The following is a 19,352-nucleotide window of genomic DNA, read 5'->3' as shown; positions in this document are numbered from 1 at the left end:
ATTTTTTTTATTATTTTGTTGTTTCTCTTCAACGTGACTTCACCGAAAAAACTAAGAATATAGATGGACTCGTCCATCTGCTTAACTGCCAAATCGCTCTCCGTGGTGCTAACGTAAAAAAAACCCACCACTTTTTTCAAATTTTCTTGCGGTGGTTTTCACACCTGATGATGATTGCTTGTGTTGCAGTCGAAACGTCGTGAGAATTTTATTGTTTTTTATTTTTATTATTTTATTGTTTCCCTTCTACGTGACTTTACCGCAAGAACCAAGAATACTAAACAATGTGGTTAAGTTCACGGCAACCTAAAATGGACACATCACAATTGGAAGCACTGTAGTGCATGCCAAATAAACAAAAAAAAACATACAAAATCCAAATACAAAAAAACATTCCGAGACAATAATTAGCATAAATACTGCAATTACCGATGATGATCCAAAGCCGGTGTTGTATTTGTCCGCGAGTGGGGAGCGGTGGCGCTACAATTAGCACACCCTACTGCAAACCCGGCTACCCGAGTTTGATCCCCGCTCACGTCCAACACTAATGACGATGATCTTGATCGGTTATGGGTCTCCCCTAGGTCGGCTCAGCCTCAAATGAGTACCTGGTGCAAAGTGTAAACATTGTTCCTGGAGAGACAAAGGCGGCCGGTGGTGCTGGCCACCGACCTCCTCGTGTGCCGTTCCGGCCTTCATAGGTGCTGCTTGTCTGACAGCACTTTCCCCAACAGTCTCTTATTCTTGGCTCTTTCGGTAAAGCAACGTCGATAGAATGTTTTTATTATTTTAAATTGTATTATTTTTTAATCTGCGTGACTTTACCAAAATAACCAAGAATATGAATTCCTGCAGTCACGAAAGTTAAGTCAAAATTTGTATCCAGCAGTCCCTGTTAAATCTTAATTTGAAGCTTTCGTGACTGCAGAAATCCATACTCTTTGGTTCTTTCGGTAAAGTCACGTAGGTATAAAATAAAATAACTCACGACGTTTCGGGCGCAACACAAGCGTACGTCATCAGGTGGGAAAGCATGATCTGCTGCTGAGGCAGACTGTTTTAAAAATGTTTGAAATGGGTGTAGCCCAAGAGTCTCTGTTAAGGCTACAACGGGGGAGTCTGCCTGCGAGATGCTTGCACGGCAAAGGTTGAGTGTCACTGACTACCTCGCATCCCTCGCACCACGGTATCAGCAATGATACAATACTTCTGGGTACAGTATACCCGCGTAAGGCCAAAACTAAACCCCCGCAATAGGTAAAATTGTATCCCAAAAAGGTTGCCCGCAATAGGGCGAACCCGTCAACGTTAACCCCACGATATTAAAGGTTCTCCTGTATATACCGAGACTAACGACTAAAGTAAAAAAATCAAAGTGTATCCCCCCCCCCCTCTACGTGCACATTGCAAAACATATCCAAAAGAATACAAAATAATTTTGGCAAATGTTGACTAAAAACGCGCATTGAGGTCATTATTCCACGACTGCTGTCACACTTGTGAATTCCATTGGTAAAGCCATATGTGACTGATATTTCAGAATTACATTTTTTTGAAATGTTAATTTAAAATTAGTAAATATAACTGAACTGACGCTGTTTTTTTAAATCATTTTGAATTCCAATTGTTGCTCTCAATATTGCCATGCATGTTAGTTTGGATTGCTAGCTAAATAGCCATTACACATAGTTCTGGTTGTTTATTGGCGATGTTTATAAACGTTGTTTTTGTTATATGCAATCTCTGTAAACCCTCCCTTCTCATACGTGCCTGCAGTTTCAGCTGTTTTGGTCAGGTCACCATTGAAACAGACCCTGTTAGCTCAATGGCCCTTAACCAAAATAACCCGCAAGACTGACTAATTGATGCCCTGTCAAGTGACTCAAGCGTCAGCTTAGGAAGGCGTAAGAAGGAACATTGTATTTGACAGCATTTCACTATTATTTCGACTTTATTTTGTACGTAATAATTAATGTATTTACCCAAAAAATATTGTTCATGGAACATTTTTAAAGCTGGATGAGCATGTTTAAACTATTTAAAATAGTAATGGTAGCATGTATTACACTACAGAATTGATATACGTAAAAATAAGTCTATATGGCTTCAGATTATTATGCTTCTATCATTACAGCGAAAAAGGTTGGAAATACAATGTATTTTATTTTTAAACTTTAAAAATGCGCTGTACTTTCATAATGTTTCCCATTTATTAGCGTTAATATCAGTGGGAATCTCTCAAAAACAGACGAAATATTAAGTGGTAATGGTATTTTTCCAGTATACTGTAAATAATTAACAGCAATTTTACCAAATACGAATTAAATATACGTAACATTTAAATATTAATAACTATTAACTCTTGACAATTAAAAAAAACCCAATTGAACGTTGTAATGTTTTAGGAAAAGGAATATCCAAAAATGAGAAAGTGTAAGGTCACTACTAGCAGACAAAGTGATAGACTGAAACATTCGGTGAACCCATGGTCTCAGGCACCTTGCACAGAATACCACATCCTTCCACGCACAGCAATGGCTGAAATAACAAATCAGCATGGCCCGAATTCTGATTTCACCCTGTTCAGCCACGAGAAGTTTTACTGCATACGTAATTATTTGCACATTTGAAAGAATAAACGGGAAAACCTCGCCAAACGCAGGAGTTATATTCGACAAGAGCTGTTGAGATAAATAGGAGTGTGTTCCGGATTTCGAAATGATCACCCCCTCACTCTTTGCTTAACTAATTCTACACGATGCCTGCCCTTGTAATTGTAATAAAGGATGCAGAGTCGCTCTCCATTACTTGAGTACGTACTCGTTCAATTTCACCTCAACATAAAACCCCCGTCTCCATTGCTCTTCCGGCACTGCAGCAATCGTATGCCCAACGCTCGCCCTTGGCACTGAATTTGCCGGCCCGACGCCCCCCCTCCCCCCCTCAACACTGTTACTTGAACGTGAATGCTTTGCCATCTCGGTATCCCGTATGGTTGACGTACTCAACGAGTGGACGGCTATATGCATGCACCAATGTGTGAACATTTGCGTTGCGCGTGAGTGTTGCGCTACATTATCGCACGCAAAGAAAATACAAAAACGTACACAAAAAACACACGGTGAATAGTTTTCACAGTCGATTAATTCACACCTTAAGTGACTTTCAACGGATACAGCACGCAAGTCTCGCAAGCCAAACAATAATCTTGGCAATGTCAAACCACGTATAGCCGAAACATCACCCTGTGGTTCGGAAAACAGACCTTATTAAACCATTTATATCTGAAACAAGCGTTCAATAAAATCACGATCGGTAAGGTTTTCCTGTGTAAGTCTGGGGTGATGGAGAGAGCCTGAGAGCCAGGAAGGATATGCCAGTGATTAAGAACAGTGCGCTCTTAAAGATTCTTACAGACTTATATGTCGTTTGTGAGTCTTCTTATGGACCTTCAGGTTGCAATTTAATGAAAAATACTTTCCACAATCTTGGCATTCATACGGTTTTTCTCCAGTGTGTGTCCTCTGATGGGACTTGAGATGAGGTTTTTGTGAAAAACCCCTGCCACATAGTGTGCATGTAAAAGGTTTATCTCCAGTATGTGTTTTCTGATGGACCTTTAAGTTACTATAGTATGAAAAACTCTTCCCACACTCCTTACAGATAAATGGTCGTTCACTACTATGCATCTGTTGATGTTGTTTCAGAGAAGAAGGAAATGAAAATCTCTTTCCACAATCCGGGCAAAGAAATGTCTTTTCTCCAGTGTGCAGCAACTGATGAGTCTTCAGAGAAGATGTTTGTGAGAACCTCCTTCCACATTCCTGACAAATAAATGGCTGTTCACCATCGTGAGTCAATTTATGATTTTTTAGAGATGATCCCTGTGAAAATCCTTTTCCGCATTCCTTGCAGAGAAATGGCTTCTCTCCAGAATGTACAATTTCATGATTTTTTAAGGTAGACTTGAGTGAATATCCTTTTCCACAATGTTTGCAAATAAACGGTTTCTCTACACTATGTGTAAATTCATGCGTCTTCAACGTGGATTTCAATGCAAATCCTTTCCCACATATCTTGCATATAAAAGGCCTCTCTCCAGTATGTATTCTTTTATGAGCCTTCAGGTGCTGACCTTGAGAGAATTTATTTCCACAGTGTGTGCAAATATATGGTTTCACTCCAGTATGCGTCCTCATATGAACAACTAATGTACGTTTATCAGAAAACCTCTTACCACAAAGCTCACACATGTAAGGCCTTTTTGTAACATTTTCACCATTTGCATTCAGAATAGAACCATCTAATAGCTCCTTCTCATACTCTTCCTCAACGAGTGTCCTCTTGGCAGCCTCTATGGAGAGGAAAAAAAACAGGCGGAATAAAACTATGAACCAATATTCGAATTCTACCAAAAGGTCTAACTTAATGTTATTCTGGGGACTTGTTACAATTGAAAGTTAAATCTGGGAGAACATTGGCAGAAACTTAGTTTCTTATCATAAAAAAATGTTATGCATTGTTCTTCTTGACTGCTTCTCTTTCTCCAACTCACTGCTGCACTGATCCTGTGAGGCAGCGAGTGAAAGATGTCTGTCACTTTGTACCACACTCGCATCTCTTAATACAGATTTGTGCTTTGTTCTACCATTGCATCTGACTCCATACATCTTCACATGTCTGCATTCCCATTCAACACATCTACACTGTACCCATTTCCAGCCTCTCAATGCATACATCTCACACTCCACACACTGTGCTTATCTCCTCTTCTTGCCACGCAGCCCAGCACTCGATAGGCACAGTGCATTGATGTATGGAGTCAGTGCCAATGCATTATTAGTGCGCATCACTCCATGTGGAATGAAGTGGAGTGGTGGGAAATACAGAGGCGGAGACACTGCACTGGATACGTATCACGTAATGCGCCAGCACATACAAAGGGGGCATAGTATGAAGATGCATTGAGATAAGGAGAGCATTGCTATGCATTGCAATATACCGTAATTGATATGCAGCAATTGCCATGTCGTAGTGCACATCTTGGTTTGAAAAATTGTATCGAAAATGGAATATTTTACATGTTTAGGTAGATTCAGGGAAACGTTAGTGGGACACTTCTAGCAGGAAAATGTAATATTATTGCCAATGGGGATTTTTGATATGTAAAACAGCCCAAGTTTTGAAGTAATTAATTTGTTTAATAATTAAACATTAGCTTTTAAACATAGATAATCAACAGCCATGCTAAAATGGCTGACTCCAAGTAATAAAGATGAAGTAGAGAAAGGCAAAGGGATAGAAACATGCCTGATTGTTTCAACTGGCAGGCCAGGAGTTGGAGTTGAACAGGCTGGAAGTCCAGTGTGCTAAATATTCAGTTAAAATATTTATGTTTATTGTAAGACATTTCTACGTGTTCCAAACCAGTTTTTTTCATGCTGTTGCCAGAAGTGCAAAACATATATTACCCCCATCTTCCACCGAGCAACTACACACAAATAAATGTCATCGCTCCATCTCCTAATTATTTTCAGTATGCCAGACACCCTCCATAACCCAAAATATCCCCAAATGTGTTTGGCTTCAAAAGGTTTTTAAGGCATACATGTTCAATCAATACATTTACTCGAACTGTATTTACTGATGGAATTCTAAGGAGCATTATTTTTTGTTCCATACAATTTGTTTTGGAAATTTTTCAATGTAAAGTTTCGGATAGCTTTTTTTTTACCCTGGACTGGAACAGAACAAAGAAGAAAAATGACTGGAACAGGACAGCATTTTTATTTTGAAATTCGAATAGTAGAACTGAATGTTTATTTTCAATTGTTCCGCATTACTGCCTGTAGCCCATCAACTACTTTGTAAAAACACACTTGCCTTTGTACAAAATGTCTTCACAATGTATTAAGATTGTTACCATAATGCATTGTTTGTGAATTTTGCTTGACATCTCACTCACCGTTGCTGCTCTTTTCTATTTTCTTCACCTCTGTCCACAGTTGCTGAGTAGCACATGCACCATGTGTTTCCAGCATCTCTTCACAATTGACAACGTCCACATCAGTAGTTTTACACTCCAGGCCTGACACGAGTGATATCTCTACGACAGCACACTCTGTTGAGACAACTTGCTCACATACAGTGTCTGCACTTTGAGACCCTTGGGTCTGATGGTTTGAATGTTCAGCCAACTTTCCACTTTCAACATCATGCGATTCCTCTGCTTCAGACACAACACAGTGACAAAAAATACATCACACAATTACGTTTTGGTATATCAGATTATAAAACACTAAGACGTAATGCATTAACATATATTTTGTTACACTTAGTTGGAAAAGGCTGTCTTTGAGATTTAAAACATATGGATTCACCCAAGCTATATTTATGATTATGCTAAACAGTGATTAAGTGATATTCTTTTTGCGAGCGTGTTCCAACACCCCTGACCACTTCTGACAATCATTCAAATTTTGAGAAAATTTCAACGTTTATCTTTATCCTCTCCTGTTATTAGTAGTCATTTGACGCATTAAGGTCTCCGATCACTTATGGCTTAGTTTGAACACTCCCACGTTTTCTTATTTAGACTTTAAAATCTATCACTTTTGCTGCCGTATCAATCCTAGTGTCTTGGGTTAAAATTCATATTTTTTTAGTCTGACAGAGCTAAAAACTGGCCCAAATACTCATGTAAAACTGCCGTCAGTTTGTAAATCTGATTCTCCATACACACCTGTTGTCAACCTCCAAGCTTTAATCTCACTTCTATATAGCTTTATCTAAATTATGTCTGTAACCAGGTAAAATAATGGGATGGAGGTCAAGATATGAATCGATTGGCGGTGACCCGGGTCACCATCGTGACCCGGGTCACCATCGTGACCCGGGGGTGCCAAAACCTCCATAACTCCGAAACCAGAAGGCCTATGAAGACGGGAGATGTCACTGGGCCCGATACGCACGCCAAATATGGAAATAAAAAACACACGCAAAACACCCATAAACAAGGGGGGCTGCTGGGGATTTGTGCGTGGCAACGGCTGTTTATTGTTTGATTTGAAAGTACATCAGGATGCTGGTCTGGTCATTCCCCAGCACGTTCTGCTTCTTACGGGGGTGGCCACCCCCCCTGTCTTTGGGAGCGAGACCACTTGGAGGCAATGGCGCACCGGGCGCTCTCTTGGTACAGCCGGCGGTCATGGTCGTGCTGACGGGATCGACATCGTCGTCATCATCGCTCCCAGCGTCGCCCTCCGGCAGGACAGGGTAGTACCAGCGATGCTCCCAGAAAAACACCTTAAACTATGCCCGACCCACCAATATTTTGCGGTGACCCGGGCTGCCGCCAATCGATTCATGTCTTGTTACCAAAGCAATTTTTTTTCTAGATGACATAAGCCACTTTTTGTAAGAGTAGATTGATCAGTTTGTAAATGTTGTGGATTCACTCTGCACCACACCGGTGGGCTAAAGTAGTGAACTATTTGTCTTTTGTCAACGTGACACTTTTTTGCTGATTGGCCGTGTTGGGTGGTGGAGGGTTACGACACATTTATAAATAACACGATCTAACCCAAAAACGTTTATTATGAATAATATTGGTCGCGAAAACTGGTTAAAGATGGCCGTTTCATTTATCAAAGTTTACGTTGATGTATGGCTCTGATCACTAGGCTTTAAGAAAGCAACTCGAAAAATGTCGTCAGGCATTTGAATAAGTATTTTTAAGGAATTGTGGTAGAATCAGATAAACAAATTGGAACTCAAGAATAGTCACGGTAGGTAGGGCATATATCCATCAATGATGACGAGGACAGGATACAGATAGGTATTAGAAAAGGTATCCATGTCAGCAAACAGAGCTGGGGAAAGACCTAAAGCCAGATGATGGGATCCTGCTAGAACGAGCCTTATAGTTTGGGTATTGATATCATAGATACATTAATTAATCAAAAACTGCAAAGCTTTGGAATGCATCAAATCGGTTTAGGAAGTGCTATGTTTACAATCATTGCATAACACACACAGCCAATAATCTTATTTCTCACCTATTTTATCTGTTCTTCATCTGCAAAACAAATGTACAAATATCCCACAGTAGAATCACTATCCGCATAACAAAATGCACATCCATGGATATAGCAGAGTAAGCCCTATCTCATCATTGTGTTACTGCTTTGTCGGCCCCCATTATACACTCTTGCATTTAATACTCTGCAATAATTATGCAGACATCACCAGCACATTTGTCTTCTAGTTCCACTCACTTCTCAAACAGCTCTTTCTAAATTTGTATATGAATACTGCATTTTTCTCAAAACAGAGATATGCCATCTTCCAAGGCTCCATCCTCAGCTGCCTGTTAGTCCAAATATATCTCCTCCCTCAAAAATCATCTTGAGGTTAAATGTTGACCATCATTTCCATTCTGATGACATTCAGCTCCACATCACCATTGAATCCATTAACCCATGTTCACTGTCCACTCGCATCTTGCCTTGATGCAATCTCACCTCTGATTCTGTCTCTCCAAATAAATGTTGCCAAAACCGAATGCACTCAAGAGCAAAAAAGTCCAATCTCAGTAAAGACTCCAATTTAAGCATGTACCTCCTAAACTCTGAAACCGCTTGCAGTGTACAAGACGTTAAAATTGGCATCGATCCCGAGCTGTCATTCTCTTCCCACATCTCAACTCTACAGGACCTAAAAAACCTCCATCTGTGCAACAGCTCACACATCCACCATTTTCTTACATCAAATACTGCTGATAAAATGAATTTATTTATCACAACCTGACTTAACTATTGCAAATCTCTCATCTATGCCCCCTACACATCTCTCACACTCTAGACCAGTGGTTCTTAACCTGGGGTGCAGTGTGCACACCCTGGGGGTGCGAGATGCCCTTTTTCCTGGGGGTGCAAGACATTTTTTGAGCATGGGCACGTAAGCACAACTACTTTGTTTCATCAAACCTACGTATTTACGAACATTATAAAAACAAATTAACGATTGAGAAACAAAGTGGTGCAGGCCGCAGTAAAGGTAAGAACCACTGCTCCTGACGATCAAATATGCTACTGCCATACTGTCACCTGCACACACATCAGCTTCCACATACCACATATACTATAATCCCTCCACACTGTCTCCCTATCCGATCCTGGATAAACTTCCAGATGGCACTTCAGTATTCATAATTCATGCACTCATGCCTGCCTACATGCACTTCCTCTAATGCCACTCTACTCCCGTCTGCAAGCTCTCTGTTCTCACAATAAATTATTTATATTAAAGCCCAAGTCAACCTTCAATCTGTATTTCAAAAACACAAAGGCTGCATTGGACATTGAGCCATCATATATGGTATAACAGTTAAAATTTGAATGGCATTTGTAATGGTTCTGCCAATGCTCAATTACTTCTGTTCAAGTGCAGCTTAACGATTTAGGCTCTCTCTACATCAATACATTAGTTGCTATCCTAAAACTTAACCGATTTTTGCTTTGCAAAGCATGAAGTTGTAAAAAACCAACAAATTGAGCATTTGCAAGTCATGGTTAATATTGACATTTCCAGGTGATATCATACAGTCTTAAAAAAAACATTTTATATATACAAGCACTTGTATACATCATGCTTATATATATTTAAAATAAAAATGCTTCACTTGCCTTGTCTGGTGTTCTTCGTTTTCTCATCTTCCCACATCGGACAAGCTACTTGGATTTCCTGTGAATATGAAATTTCTTTACGTCCAACGTTACCTTCATCATACTGAAAGTTCTCTTTTTGGATGGACATAACCTGCACAGCATCAACATTTTCACTTTGTAATTTGTTTTGTTCACATAAATCTCCTTTAAGATGAGTCTTCTGATGAGCTTTAAGATTGTAATTTAGCGAAAAGCTTTTTCCACAAATATTACATGCATATGGCTTCTCTCCGGTGTGTATCCGCTGGTGGGTTTTCAAGTGAGGCTTTTGCGCAAAACCCCTTCCACAGTCTTTGCATATGAAAGGTTTTTCTCCAGTATGTGTCTTTTGATGAACAGTCATGGCACTGGAATATGAAAAACTCTTCCCACACTCTTTGCAAACATATGGTCTCTCTCCAGTATGAATTTTATGATGTTCCTTCAGGGTGGATGCCTGTAAAAACCTTTTCCCACAATCTGCGCATATAAATGGCCTTTCTCCAGTGTGCGTGAACTGATGTGTTTTGAGGGAAGAAGGCTGAGAAAACCTCTGGCCACAATCTTGGCATGCATATGGCCTTTCTCCGGTGTGGGTCAACCGATGAACCTTCATGTAAGAAGCCTTTGAAAACCCTTTTCCGCAGTCATTGCAAACAAATGGCTTCTCTAAAGAATGTGTCAACGAATGTGTCTTCAATGTGGATTTAAGTGAAAAACGCTTTCCACAGTCTTGACATATAAAAGGCTTCTCTCCAGTGTGGGTCCTCAAATGAGCCTTCAGGTGTTGGCCTTGAGAAAATCGCTTTTCACAATGTTTGCACATGTATGGCTTCACTCCTGCATGTATTCTCTGGTGAACAGCTAACGTACGCCGACTTGAAAATGTTTTTCCACACTGCTCACACATGTACATCTTCTCTGCATTTGTAGCCGATTGATTTTTCAAAATAGATTCACTTAAAGGATCATTTCCGTAATCCATATGATTCAGAATTGTCCCTGCCACCTCCACTGCAAAGGTTAAATGGGATGAAAAGTTAATAGGTTTAAGAGGGCCCATTATAGCATCTGTAAAAGTAACATTTTAATTAATACTTGGTCTCTCAAAACATACATTTCCTTTCCCCCATTGTCTTAACACGACTTGTTTTTCACATCTCTTATAAAACCAGTTACTCATTTAGTATTATGAAAGATATAAATTATGCCCAAGTTCAATTTATTCTCTGCCACATTATAATTTTAAATCAATCTTTATACAAAAAAATACATGAACTTGTCCTACACTGGCCAGATTCAGAATCCAAATACCAAAGTAAAATATTCAGTTTTTTCTAATCAGATGTTATTACATTTGGGAAACGTTGAAACACTTTTTGTTACAAGTCAAGGTTAAAGTCTTACTTTTAATTCACAAGACTTCTCAGCATACGAGCAGAAGTGGTATGTGGAAACAATTATGGAGCACGACGATAAGTATGATAACTACAACGTCAAATGCATGCATCTTGGTGGACCAGCAAATACCTTCTATTAGCCACCAAAAAACTACATCAGCTCTGAAACAAAACTTAATGTGCTCTGCTCAACAACAACATTAGTAACAGCTTCGGGATAAAAGTACTAGCCGAGCGACCAGACAATGAAAGACATTTTCGCTGTGACAACAAAAATTGTCTTTAGGATGACATGGTGGCGAGCTGTTAACTACCTCGCCCGGTATGCAGGTTGTGGGTTCGATCTCGACCCTTAGGCTTGTATATTTGGAGTTTGCATGTTCTCCCCGTGATTGTGTGGATTTTTCTCCGGGTCCTCCGGTTTTTCCCAAGATATTTAGAAACGTGCTTTAAGATTATTTGGTTGCCATAACTTTCCACATAAGTCACTTTGTGAAGCTATCATTTGTGGCCAGGTCACTTCTGAAAAAGCTATATAGCTTAGTGGGCCTTACCTGGTAAAATAATAGTTTGAGTTATTTATAGTATAGTAAATGAAATGTTTATCATATTTAAAAACGGCTAAATACTGTACAGAAAATCATTTCGTAAATGCCACGATTGCGAATGTCTTGTTTTTGAATCGCTAATTTTATAAGCACATCCAAACACCAGACATGTCATATCTCATTGGAAAGATCATCTTTAAATTTTCCATTATAATTATGCTCCATATTTATATCTGTTATGCCACGTGAATAGGGGGGAAGTGAATGCAAGAATAATTGCTATGGTCTTTGATTAGAGACAATATAAAAGAACTCAATCAAAAAATAATTATTTTAAGAAAGAACCTTTGATGATATTCTTAGTTTTTTCGGTAAAGTCACGTTGAAGAGAAACAACAAAATAATAAAAAATATATAAAACAATAAAAAATTCTCACGACGTTTCGACCATAACTCAAACGGTCGTCTTCAGGTGTGTTGGTTCGCATAAATTTATTTTTAAACGGCGCATTGATTTATTTATAAAAAACGTTAGCACCAGAATATAGATGGACTAGTCCTGGGTAAACTGCCAAATCGTTGCGCGTGGCGCTGACGGGTTTTTTTATAAATAAATAAATGCGCCGTTTAAAAATAAATTTATGCGAACCAACACACCTGAAGACGACCGTTTGAGTTATGGTCGAAACGTCGTGAGAATTTTTTTATTGTTTTATATATATTTTATTATTTTGTTGTTTCTCTTCAACGTGCCTTTACCGAAAAAACTAAGAATATGAATTACTGCAGTCACGAAAGCTTTAAATCAAAATTTAACCTTTGATTAATTATTTTCTGCCTTTAGTGTGGTGCAAAGTAAAGGCTTAAACTTTGACTTTGAAAAACATACAATTTGAATGTGTCAAATTAAATTATTCCATGATCCCACAATTATACGTTAAAAAAAATCCCTAAATATTATTTTGGTTTGTATATTTAGAATTTGAATAGAAAATATGTTATTCTACTCATTTTTATATCTCTAGACGTTCTGATTGGCAAAACTCCTAAACATGCCTGCAAAAAAACCCATCAGTCACTAAAACTTCCAACCCCCCTATTGCTTGTACATTTCATTGTGGGATCATGGTTAGTGATACAATTTCAGAAACCACCATACAAATATCAAGCTGCTTACGAACAAAGTTACAGGAAAATCAAAGACACGTCACTTACAAGGCCATTTTTACTTGCCATGGATTGACCCTTGTGTATAACATCTCCCATCACTCTTTTCTATCTCATCTACACATATTTTGGGTGGTTGTGAAATAGCCGAGTGGTAATGCATTTGCTGTTTCTTGCAGTCATGGTTCAAATTCAGCAGCTGCTCCGATTATTGCCACGTGTGTAATAACAATAATACACGCCATCTGCTTTAGTGGATGTTAAAAGATCCCCTGATGTAATTCACAAGAATGAGTTTGAGTTCATATTGTAAAACGGATGATCCTGTTTAGCCAGTTGCCCGGCTCTTTTACAAGGGTGATCCATGTTGCGCGAGCACAGCAACAAAACAAAGGCAAAAACATCAATATTGCACAACTAACAATGTATTTAATGGTCCTAAATGAAAAAAAACCAGTGCAAATATGATGAGCAAGAGGTGCCATAAAAAGCTAGATAAAAGTCAAAGTATGCTCTGCCTTAGGGACATAAATTGGGTGAGTGTAAAGGGAGGGAAACCAAGCTCAAGATGAGCAACAAGGGTATTCCAGAAGCTTTGGGCAGCAACACAGAAAGGCTTTTTACAAAAGCTTTAGAAATGTTTTTTAGGAATAAGGAGGCCCTTCTGTGGCTACAGAAAAGAGTAAGATGAACTAAGTGGTCCTTTAGGTAATTGGCAGATTTGTGATGGTCTCTCCAGATATCCCGGGGAAAAGATTTGAGATAATATGCAGGTTGAAAATAATGAATTATATAGGGGCATAAAAGGAAATATGGAGAACCGAGGGGTATAATAGAACGATATATTTGAAGGTAGATTCAAAAGTTAGGCAGTAAATGGTGCCACAATCATAAAATATGGGCAGGACGGTGGCATTAACTATATATTTATATCGAGTCAAGGTGGAATACAGCATTTGTTTCCGTAAAGGAATATATTATTGGCCAAGTGGTCAATGTGGGTCTTGAAAGACAATTTCAAGTCAAGGACAATGCCTAGGTATTTCAAGTTGTGAACCTGATAAATGAGGTGCGAGTTCAGAGGCATAATATGCATAGGTGGTGAGACAGGCTGAGGCCAACCCAAAAATCACGTAACCTGGTCTTTTATGAATTGAGGACCAGTTTTATGGCAATAAATTAAAGTTAAAGATCATCGAAGTCATGTTGTAGATGCTGCTGTAACTCCTCCATGGAAGTTCCAGAGGTCATCAGAAAAAAAGTGCAGATGAAAAAGTGGAGGATAAAGATGCCTAGATTATTCAAGAGCACAGAAAACACGATAGGACCAAACATAGAGCCCTGAGAAATTACTTTAGTAATGGGGGTCCTGTCAGATGATGTATTATTGACAGAAATAATTTGAAACTAGTAAATAAGCAGTTGCAAATCCAGTTGATTGCACAATGTGAAAATGTAGGCATTTAGCCTTTGCAGCATTCCAACATAGTCCAGAGTGTAAATTGCTTTAGACAAGTCAAGGAATAGGATGACACAATGACAAGATTCAAGACTGTTCAAGATAGTCAAGAGTATCTAATCTTTCTTGAAAGATGCTGGTATCAGGGCCCAAATTTGCCCAATTGAAAAATTACTCGTAAATTACTCAATTGGGATTACAGGAATCCCCCAATATAAGTTGCCGCATTATGCGTTGTTTTGCATAAACATTCCTGATTAATTAAGGAACATATTTCCTAATAGGTGCAATGTTTTGCATATCGTTCCTTTAAAAAAATTGTACGACATTTTTCGTATTTTATTGTTACTAAGATCGCACATGGTGAAAGGGACTATTTTGCGATGTCATACCATACTGTACATAAATACATGATTAGCCTCCTTCTGCCAGCCCGGCCGTTTCTTGTGGTGATTGTGCACGTGTTAGCTAGAAATATAGCATTAGGTGATAGTTTGAACAAAGTACTAAGGGCTTAAATAGAGTGTAAAACACACACTAAGCATTTTGAAACATGTGAAAAGGCAGTCGATATTGCCAAAATTCTTGGCCTACTCGCACTTCGGTGAGAACTATTCGAGTTAATGCGGGAAACATTTTTTAATGTGCTCAAAATGTGGCACCTTTAATTGCCACTAAAATAATTTAGTTGTGGAATTCTAGAAAATTTGGAAATACATTTTAAGTGTTTGGATTGAAGATCAAAATCAGCATATCGCTTCAACCATCTTTGGTAAGATTTACCTAATCATTTGTATTTCTTAACCTATTAATCATAAGCATGTTTGTACACATCATGATATTTAGTCATACATTTTTGTTTCTCCCAAGATATGTCGGCTAGGAACAAAACCCCTGATTTTTTACATTATGCCTGTGGGAAATTAAGAGTTCGCTTTAGGTAATTTCGACTTAAGTAGCATTTTCCGGGAACACATCCCTTACGTATAGTCGATTATTCCTGTATACATAGCAATCATCGCCCCCTACTGGCAGTCTAACGCCCAGTTGCAGGCAAGGTGCTGAGTCACTTTGTGCGCAGAGAGGGCAGCTGTCACCGAGGGTGCCCTTTCAAATGTTCAAGTTGAGGTATGATACTCTTTGGTTATTTCGGTGACTTTACCGAAAGAACCAAAGAGTATGGATTCCTGCAGTCACGAAAGCTTCAAATCCAGATTGAGGTATAATGTAAATGACTCTTGACATGCCCTTGCGTAAAAGGGCACGATATAAAAAAAAAGTCACATTCGTCATGTTGCTGTGATAAATGCAGATTAAATACAATATTATTGATAATTGCAAAAACAGATCAATATTAAGTTTTGATTTAATGAATATAATGATCACATAATGATAATTAATAATAATAAAATTGTCAGTAATTTTTGATTTAAAGCTTTTGTGACTGCAGTAATTCATATTCTTAGCTCTTTCGGTAAAGTCACGTGACTTTACCGGAAGAGCTAAGTATATTTGTCAGTAATTTTAAGATTATGTTAACAATTCGTAAAAAAGTAAACATTTCATTGGAACATTCTTTTTTTTTATTTTAAATTATACTGTGAGAATATATTGTTATTGAGATATGGATCCTATGAAATATGTATCTGCATAGAACGGGTAAGATTATTTTCCCAATGTATTGGCAATAATCCAATTTGATAAAAAAAATACTGATTAAACCAGCTATTTCCGAATGATGAGCAATGCACTTTTGTCAATTACAATCGCGATTTAATCACAATATATTGATATTCCTGCTGGATTATTTAATTTAACTGTATAATCCACCACCCATGGTGTATTATGCACATTACGATTTACGTAAAATTTACTATTTTACATAATGCATTTTACCACCACATCATCTCCCCTGTTTATGCCAGTTACAAATACATACAGAACTTAAAAACATTAAATAGGACTTGTATTTTTCCACAAACAACATTAAATGCCACATTTGTAATACTAATGAAAATTAATTCAAGACCAAACCTTGGTTTGTGTTTTTTCCTGTCACTTGGGCCACGGTGATGTAAATGATGCGAATCGCCTGTGAATGCGACATTCTTCCAACAGCTTTCAATGACTCCCAGCAGCTACCCAACTGCAACAAATTGACAAGCAAACATGACACAAGATATGCAAAAGGTCAATCAAGAGCCAGTGGCTTCAAAAAGGAGCGAGTGGTGTTACAATCAATGGGGAATGTTGAACTAAAAGTACACTATAATAAAAGCCTGTCTTTCCAGATGTGTTAATCAGAAGCAGTTTAACCTTCTCAACAGTATTAAATACTACTGATGCAGGCCCCCAGAAGTGCCAGGTAACCCAGAGCATGTTTTCTTAGTTCTGGCGTACTGGGTACGGAGTCAAGTTCATGATGACAGCCATCAAAGGTAAATTAGCTCAAGCGCAGGCACTATATAAATTGTGGCGTCAAAAGATTGAGAGATGGTGACGGCATAGGAGGTCTTCAACCACAAGTGAATTGCTCACGCTACAGTTTGAAGCTAGCTCATGAAATAACATTTTGGCACATCAGCTTTGATACACTTTTTTTATATATATAAAAACCATCGTCCACCACCGACATGTACAATATTACATGAGGGAAATAATAAAATTAAAACATAATAAAATACAATTCTCACGACGTTTCGGCCACAATGCAAGCAGCCGTCCTCAGGTGAAGAACAGAGCTGTCGGAAAGACAGGACGCTGCTTGCGTTGTGGTCGAAGCGTCGTGAGAATTTAATTTGATTGTCTAATTTTTATAATTTTATTATTTCCCCTCTATGTGACTTTACCGAAAGAACGAAGAATATGAATCCCTGCAGTCACGAAAGCTTTAAATCGAAATATTATATGATTCAAAGGTATTATACAATGTAACACTTTTCAACGAAGGACAAAAGTCGTTAATGCATTGGCTTTCTGAGGTCACAATAACTCTCGTAAAGATATCATAATCATCAAGGAATGACCAACGCACATCTGGATGAAGGCCTTCCTAAGCTGCCACCACCTCTCACAATATTGGACATAATCCATTCAGCACCTGCAACACGAGTTGATTTCATTGCTCCATATCCTTGGTGGACATCCTCTTAAATGCGTTCCATTCCTTGGCTGAAATTCAAATATAATTCTTGACCATTGACCATCATATATTTTAGTCAACATATCCTGCACAAGCTCACTTGCACCAAATGGTGTGTCTACGTGCCTCTTATCTGTGTTTCTGTAGCTCATTTTTTTGTTCCCGTAGATACACAAGAGACACGTAGAGATGTAACAGACACATGTCTGCTGTAGTAAATGATTCAAAAACAGGATGACGTTATCGCATGTCCCATCGCATTACGTGCGGCATAAACTTGCCTCCACAGCTGCCTCACCTGGGGTGTCCCTGCCAGGCTTTGGGGTCCTTGGGCCTCCCCGGGATAGGGGAAGTTGGACAATGGAGTGGGGTGGGGGTCCAAGAGGTGTGGACCCAAGTAACTATCCATCATCATTATGATGTTCATCAGTGACCTAACCACTGCATGGATTAAGACCAATACAATGTATGATTTGTGTTTGTTGCCTGAAAATATTTCCAGTTATGCATATGTCCATGCTGTTAATATCAAAATGCCGAAACTTGCGTATGTTCTCTAATCCACGTGTTCCTCCGTCTCTCAAGCTGGAAAGCTTTGGCATGAGCCGTGAACTTATGCACGATGCCCGTATGTTCCTTGATTATTTCTAAAACCTATTGAATGTAGGCGTTTGCTTTGTGTTGAGCAGTGAAAGACGCGCGGAGAGACGGCGATCACGACACCAGCTCGTGCCGTGTCTCACGGCGTGACGGCCGCGGAAGTCTTCACATTCCAGCAGTGAAAATACAGGGTAGTCCTCGACTTACGACGGAGATGCGTTACGACGACCCCATCGTAAGTCAAAAATATCGCAAGTCGAAGATGGCCTAGCCTACCCAGGAGTCTTAAAGAATGGTGATAATTTAGCAAAACTGGGCCAATTTACAGTACCGTAACTGTATAAACTATATACTGTATGTATTAATTACAATACTGTATTGCACAGTAAATTGTAAACAAAAAAAACAAGGTAAATTCATTGAAAGTTTTTTTCACGAAACAATCCTATCTGCTATATATAAAAAAATCGTTTTACATGCATTGAACGTATCGTATCGCTTTCGCGATCGAAATAGCGTAAGTCGGATCATCGTAACTCGGGGACTAACGTAACTCGGGGACTACCGTAACTCGGGGACTAACTGTATTAATGGCTGAACGGAATGCGCCGTGCAGACGGGGACGTCGACGGGGCAGCGATTACTCGGCGAGGCCGGACGGACCGTCCCCGCTGCGGTCACGAAGTACAAACACCGGAGGGTCTCCAGCGCTGATGAGCAACAAAATCGCTCAGGATACCGCCGTGGAAGAGACGTGCTAGGCTTGCATCACGCATTTTGAAAGGCGTTTCCGTGAATGTCACGTTTTACACGAGCGATTAAGATAAACAACAAGAAACCCGTTAGCTTTTTTTTCAAACGGTACATTCGACAGCGAGTTTGTATCTCACCGTGGTGCAAGCGTTTTGTCGCGGTCATATCAAGAGGCCTCCATCCAGCTGCGGAACGACAAAAGGGCTTGCACGTGTTGGGCGGGGGGGGCACATCCACGTGTTTTTGTGCAAATCGTACCCGAGGCCTTCTGTGCTGCGCGGCCCCCCCCCAGGCCGTGGCCTTCCGCGGCCCCCTACGCCGCCAGTCCGGGGCCCCGTGACAGACCGCGGCTGGCGCAGCTGTTCACGGCTGCGTCTCGCCCTCGTAAGGGGGACAACAGCACCTCGGCAAGCACGGAAAACGGCGCGACCACGAATCGTTCCACGTCTAAACCCCCCGCGCCCATTAACCTACGCGGCGCTGGAGAACGCGGCCCACGCGTCACTACAGCGGGGGATCCGTGCCCTAGCGGGCGCAAGCACTCGACGAACATGACGTCACTTGCTGGCGGCG

General features: G+C 39.6%; 1 protein-coding gene across 5 annotated transcripts; it reads right to left on the bottom strand.

Annotated features, from left to right (window-relative positions):
- Positions 1–3,129: 3,129 nt before the first annotated feature.
- On the bottom strand, positions 3,130–19,352 carry LOC116939061 (uncharacterized). Of its 5 annotated transcripts, none has more exons than XM_032947274.2 (5): positions 18,917–19,352; positions 16,319–16,430; positions 9,690–10,724; positions 5,969–6,232; positions 3,130–4,357 (listed from the first exon to the last, which is right to left on the bottom strand). In XM_032947274.2, the coding sequence occupies exons 2-5, from the start codon at positions 16,389–16,391 to the stop codon at positions 3,414–3,416; spliced, it is 2,316 nt and encodes a 771-aa protein (XP_032803165.2). In that variant the 5' UTR covers positions 16,392–16,430; positions 18,917–19,352; the 3' UTR covers positions 3,130–3,413. The 5 variants fall into 5 exon arrangements, with proteins under 5 accessions (XP_032803165.2, XP_032803252.2, XP_032803075.2 ...); XM_032947361.2 differs by having other exon boundaries at positions 19,038–19,352; XM_032947184.2 differs by lacking the exon at positions 18,917–19,352 and adding an exon at positions 17,725–18,910.

Source organism: Petromyzon marinus, chromosome 1, assembly GCF_048934315.1.
Source record: "Petromyzon marinus isolate PM22_M1 ecotype Great Lakes invasive population chromosome 1, UKy_Petmar_22M1.pri1.0, whole genome shotgun sequence".
Taxonomy (NCBI): Eukaryota; Metazoa; Chordata; class Hyperoartia; order Petromyzontiformes; family Petromyzontidae; genus Petromyzon; species Petromyzon marinus.
Note: the sequence above shows the minus strand (reverse complement) of the source record. Positions and strands in the feature narration are given on the sequence as shown.

Excerpts from the sequence above, each read along its gene's own strand:
- LOC116939061 (XM_032947184.2), bottom strand. The coding sequence starts at position 17,853 with ATGAACATCATAATGATGATGGATAGTTACTTGGGTCCACACCTCTTG. Across the intron at positions 16,431-17,724 it reads GCCTGGCAGGGACACCCCAG|TTGGGTAGCTGCTGGGAGTC; the intron begins GTGAGGCAGCTG and ends AATTTGTTGCAG. Across the intron at positions 4,358-5,968 it reads AATAGAAAAGAGCAGCAACG|AGGCTGCCAAGAGGACACTC; the intron begins GTGAGTGAGATG and ends TCCTCTCCATAG.